This window comes from Micromys minutus, assembly GCF_963924665.1.
Source record: "Micromys minutus genome assembly, chromosome: 19".
NCBI classification, from domain to species: domain Eukaryota; kingdom Metazoa; phylum Chordata; class Mammalia; order Rodentia; family Muridae; genus Micromys; species Micromys minutus.
Genome location: NC_137954.1, coordinates 43,419,010 through 43,425,009, shown reverse-complemented (window position 1 = coordinate 43,425,009; position 6,000 = coordinate 43,419,010). Strand labels below are relative to the sequence as shown.

At 45.4% G+C, this 6,000-nt stretch overlaps 1 protein-coding gene across 3 annotated transcripts in view; it reads left to right on the top strand.

The window, feature by feature from the left end:
• Positions 1–1,543: 1,543 nt before the first annotated feature.
• Positions 1,544–6,000, top strand: part of ST8SIA4 (ST8 alpha-N-acetyl-neuraminide alpha-2,8-sialyltransferase 4) — a gene marked incomplete at both ends in the record, with an annotated part of 76,799 nt that continues 72,342 nt past the window's right edge. For all 3 annotated transcript variants that reach the window (XM_080933047.1, XM_080933048.1, XM_080933046.1), the window contains one exon: positions 1,544–1,656. In XM_080933047.1, the coding sequence (XP_080789173.1) occupies positions 1,544–1,656 (113 nt within the window). The remainder of the gene's footprint in view (positions 1,657–6,000) is intronic.

The window sequence follows — 6,000 nt, the reverse complement described above, 5'->3', positions numbered from 1 at the left end:
TCCTCCTAAATGCAAGTATACCCAAGTCCTGGTGTTGGGCTTACCACTTCCTGATGTGGAAAACGCTAACTAGAATGGCAAGTGCGAAGGACTACCAAAGGCATTGCTCAGTGTGGAGGAACAGGAAGTCAGACTTCTGGGGCAAAGGCACACAGACAGGAAGGAATCTGGCTTCTGGGCTTATCACACCTAAGATCTCCTGCTGAGGAAGAGTGTAGATGTTAGGTGTGATAAGCCTGGGCAGTTGGCCTTCTTGGATGTGCCGGAAACTAGAAATGGAGAGGTGCTCAGCTAAAATACTCAGAAAGTGCGCCAGCTGCACAGTAGGGGTAAGGAAAATGCTAGGCGGGAGGAGGGGTGAAAATCAGAGTCCAATACACTTCAGTTAGATTTTCCAGAGGAGCCTGCTTTTCCTGCCTTTTACTCATCTTTTCTCCTTCCCTAGGACTGTGAATGTGTTCGTGGGTGTGCCGGAGGAAGCTGCCTTTTCTTGAATTCCGGTTCTCAGCAGTGAAGTTTAAATGGCATTGGACTTGCCTTCACTTCGTGAGGAGTTTCCAAATGACAATGCGTTGGTCACATAAGTATCCATGATGTTCATAAGGACACCTCTGACTTCACTTGCTTACCGCATGCTTCAAGCTGGGTCCTCATTACCCATCCACTCAGCGGGAGAGATCAGCTCATTGGCTCCTGTGAATAATTGTATTTTCCGGACAAGAGTTGTGCACTGAATAATGAAGGTTCCCCTTCCACTTCCCTGTTGGATTTCCTTTATCGCGGATGAGTTTATTCGTTCGTGTGTTTGTGTAAGTTTAGCAGACACGCTTTGAATAAAAGGCTCCTTTCTGGAGCTCTCCCTCGCCCTAGGCATTGCATTCCTCTGGTGGGATGAGTCTCTCATCTTTCTTAGATGAGGTGCACTCTTTACATCCCTATAGTCAGCTGGTGTTGAAGCTGCCGATCTGGAGTCCTGACGTTTGGTCGTCCTAGGAGATGTTGTGATTCTGTGTGTGTCTGTGGTTTGGAGGTCTGTACGCGAGAACGCGTCCGCGTGCGACTGTGAGCTTCCTCCCCCGGCAATAGTGCAGACAGAGCTCACGACGTTACTCTGCGAGCAGCCGCCAGCAACGCAAGGCAACAGCAGCCTCCGCCCCCTCAGCGCGCTGATTGGCTGGCCTTGCTTATCATTTCCCTGCTACGGCGAGGAAAGGGCCAGTGACGCCCCCGAGCCCAGCTGCAGAAGCAACCGCCACCTCCGATGCACAAGGTGTCACATTTGAAAAGAAACCTGAGCCCCAGGGAGGCGGCGCAGAGCGACCCCGGCCTGGCTAGCGCAAACCGCGCGACAGGGCGCTGGGCAGCGCTGGAGAGCCCAGAGAACTCCACCGCTCAACCTCCTAGAGACCTGATTCTGGGATCTCGGCTCCAAGCTCCCTTCGCAATTCTCAGATTTCTCCCCCTTGATTATTTCCCCAAAACGGAGCCTTTATACCAGAAGGTGCCTGAGCTGGGACAACCAGGACTTTCCGGGGCACCCAAGATGCGCTCCATTAGAAAACGGTGGACCATCTGCACTATAAGTCTACTCCTGATCTTTTATAAGACAAAAGAAATAGCCAGAACTGAGGAGCACCAAGAGACGCAACTCATCGGGTAAATGCATGTTCAGGATATGACACAAAATCAAGCTATAGTGAAGTGTGCTGAGAGCCGGGGGGAGTGACATTTGGAGTGTTGTGTGTGTTGGTTTGGGCGTGCTTGTGCAGAGTGCCATGAATTAAATGACAAAGGCTCTTTGGAGGTGTGTGTGTGCGCGCGCGCGTTTCCCTTGCTGTTTCCAAGAGGAGTTTAACTTGTCCTGTGCAATGGTGGTGCTGATGCTGCTGCTGGTGGGTGATGGTGACAGATGTATTGGCCCAGGGTGCTGCTCACCAAAGACTGCAGAAGTGTCAACAAAGAGCGTGTGCCCTTGTCATTTTGATGCTTGAGCAGAATTCAGAGATCTGTTTATTCCTCAAGCCTCCCTCCTGCCTTCTGTGTCCTGCCTGTCTATGAAGGCACTATAAAAAGCGTCTTTCTCTGAAGTTTATGTTCACAGAGCAAAATGGGCTTTTTTTATGCTGTTTGTTTGTTTTTTGTTGGGGGAGGGGACGCCTGTAAGATCTATTTTCTTTCTCCCTTTCAAGTTAGACATTTCAGTGTCAATACGGAAAATTCCTTATGCACTTCTTCCTCCACGGATAAAACTCCTCGCTTTCATGGTAACAGTTTTAGAAGGGAACTGGGAACTGAGCCTTTACAGACTATATCTGCTCTTTCTTGAGTTTGTCAAGATGTGTTCACAATCTCCACCCCATTAAGTTCTGTAAATATCTCACTTCCTTCCTCTCTCCTCTGGCCTCTCTGCCTTTGAAGTCTGTCCAGAGCAGAGCGCCTTGTAACTTCGTGTCTCTGACAAGGCTTGGAAGCACTTTTTCTGAGGATATGGTCCTGCGTGTCAACTCTGTTAAAAGTCCTGTTTCGGGAATCCTTCCAAGTCTGAAGGTTTCCGCAGTCGGGAACTGCACTGGCTGAGATTTCCTTCTGTTTTTAAATTGTCTCTGACATTTTTAAAACGAAGAAGGATGCTTTACCATTTTTGTGTGCGCGGTTTTGTGTGTGGGGGCGGGGCATAGAGCTTCTCAAACACACACTATGAAACTTTACGCAGCTCTTTTCTTAATATCCCTGATCCTTTCTGAGTAATCAGTCACAATTAAGTGAGTAAGAGGCAGGTGTATCCTCCCGGAAGGACTTGCAATTCTGCAAAAAGCTAGCCTAACAGTACTAGGCTCAAAGGGAACTGTGGGAGAAAGGAAAGCTAAGGAGTGGGCTGCATGGTCCTTGTGATTCAACTAATCTATTCAAGGTCTGTATCAGAGAAAATAAACAATAAAGAAAGAAATAGCTAAATCATGTGAAGTCGTTTACATAGATGTGGATGGTTTGGAAATCCATGTCAATGGTGTAAAAGAAAAATTAGGCTGGGTGTGGACAACCCCAGCAGACCTGTTTTGCCAGGCAGACAAAGGGGTCTTGAAGGTGGTGAACCCGAGTGTGAGAATTCCTGAGAGAGGCGAGGCATGGGCTTGTGAATCGAGGCTCTTTGTTTCCTTCCGAACTGATGCGTTCCAAGAAGCGGCGCCTAGACAAAGCTTCTACAGGACGCCAGTGGTTTGGGACCCTAGCGAGCAGGAGTGGGCGTGGCGATGAGCACTAGGTCCAAACGCTGCAAAGGAATCATTTTCTTGCTCCGATAAACTGCCTCCAGAAAGGAGGCATGTACCCTGGTGCCCCAAAGGAAAATAATAGATCCAGGACATTCCACGATTCGCAGTGACATTTCTTCTATGGCCTTTTCCTGGAAACCTATGGAGGGTGGGTACAGCTCAGGCAGCAGAGGAAGCTGCTGCCTGTAGCTACACAGTGGCTGGGTAGCTTTACTGAGCTGTGCCTTCACACCCTTTGCAAGCTGAGCTGTGGTTCTTTCTTCCCAGTTTCTAGGAGAAGGCTTGAGGCCAGCGCTTGAGTTATCAAAACAAGAAGAGAGATGTGCCCCATGTGTCTATCCTTTCTAGAGAACTAGTAGTCTGAAGCAGAATAAAAAGAAGTGTGTGTGTGTGTGTGTGTGTGTGTGTGTGTGTGTGCGTGTGTGTGTGTGTGTGTGTATGTGATTTCTGAAAGAAGTCAACCTCCCTTCATTTGTGACAGTAAACCATACCAAAAAAAAAAAAAAAAAAAAAAAAAAAAAATCACGTTCAAAGCTCCTCCTCTTTAATTAAAGCCTGCAACTGCAGCTTTTTCTGAAGAAGGCAGGGACCGTTGTGGAGACAGTCCTTCACACACATGCTGGAGAAACGCTGACTGCCATGGGCGTCCTGACCCAGGCACAGGGTGGGGCAGTGTTGGCAGGAGCGGTGCAGGGTAGCTGGTGTCTCTGGACATTCATTCTTCTTTTGCCAGAAGGAAACCTCATGGGGGAAGCGCATGGTTTTCTTTCAACTCCCCAACAGTGGCTCTGTAAGTGCCCAACCAGCTAACTTACCATCTCCTCTCCGCACAAGCTTATGGAGGGGACAGTTGGGAAATTACTTAAAGAGTAAAGGGGCCCTGGAGGCCACATCAATGCTTCATTTAAAAGTGAGATCATAGCGGTTGTCTACAGCCTTTGGGGGGCACTGCATGCCTTTCAGGCTGGCAGGAGCTCCAACCAAGTCCTTTAATCTTACATTCCTCTGGGTTCAGAGTAGACCTCCCCACCACCCTGAATATTTCTCACTAGGTAGGAGGTTTCTCTACCCAACCATTTCTTCTTTAGCAGAGTCCCCATGCACAGCTAATGAAGCCTCACTCCCTCTCCTGCACCAAGCCCTCCTTGTATACAGAAAGGAAAACAGTAGCGGAGAAAGGTGGCTGTCTGTCCATTTTCTATTTCCAGAGGAGCATCAGCAGTGAACTCAACAACCACCAGTTTGAGTGAAAATCACTGACCACCGGAAGCTGCCGTTTCCTTCTGGATAACCCTTGATAGGAGGATTTTGTTAGCGAACTTACTTCGGGACCACTGGTGGTGTTAAGTGGGTCATTCTTGAGTTACTCTTTTCCCCACGGGCTTTAAGTCTGTCCTACATTTTCACTTTTGGTTTTCTCGCCAGAATATACTGGAAATGGGTTTTAAGATTCCCACGTGTACTACATGAGCATACCTATCGAGTGAGAAAAGATTTTGAAACTGTGACAGAGCTAAATGATGCATTGGTACCGATTTTTAGATCCCCTGAAACTTTTTGGCAGAACTAAAGTGAGACTTCAATATACTTATCCATGTCTCTCCACCCCTACGCCCACCAAGGCTGCTTACATTATATTACTGAACAATCAAGAGTTTTGAATTCTGCCATGTACAAAATTGATAGTAAAGGGAGATCTCCATACTTAGATTACTTTTAAAATGTTGCAGGGTAGATGGCTTTGTAAAACACTATCTCATGGTTTGCACTTTATTTCCCAGATTACTTTTATAATGACACTGTACCATATCTCATCTTTATTTGTTTGATACTTTGGGAATAAAATATAGAATTTTCACATGCTTGAGATCAGACTTTCTTGATATGATTGTAAAAAGTTTAAATTAGTGAAGAAGCTTAAACTAGTCACATTCATTTCAAAGCTAAGATACTAAGATACTGAGACCTAATTTCCAGAAGTGCATTTAATCACTTTTTAATGAATATCAGAACTGACAAAATACATTGTTGCCAAGGTTAGAAACTCATATTAAAGAGAAAACAATAACAAACAGTTTTTTATATATTAACAGACGCAAGTACAGATATTCCTAAGAGTAGAATCTTGCTATGATCATCTTTGTTGAGTTTTCACAACACCATATGAGCAGGAATACTCTAAATCACATTCTTCAGTGCAGCTCTTCAGAGGTCATGTCCAATCTAGAATGAAAAGCAAGCACTGGGTGGCAATATTCTTCATGCCTTGTATTCATGGGAAGGGTATTTTTCTTCAGACAGATTAAAACCAAGATCATGTGCAAAATTATCTTTTAAAAAAGAAAATGTATGCTTTCTAGGGTCAGATGATTCCTTTGAGTGTAAAAGAGAAGTTTGACTTCTGGTACCCATTTCTATCCACGGTTCTTTCCAAAGTGATGGCCAGTCACCTACTTGAGATAAGCTGCTCGCACAGGGAAGTAGATATTCTCAGAATATGCATTTGTACTGCTTATGTTCCATAAGACTAAGTATATCATCATAAAAATTATTGCACAGGTATAAGTTATACCCACAATTTAGTGCCACAGTACTACATAAATTTTAAAAATTCAATTGCATGAATATTTTACTTCTCTGAAAATATTCTAGGTCTCAAAATTATTATTCTAACCTTAGCCATCTATGGTAGAAAAAAAAAAGATATTGGCAGTCATTAATGGAGCGA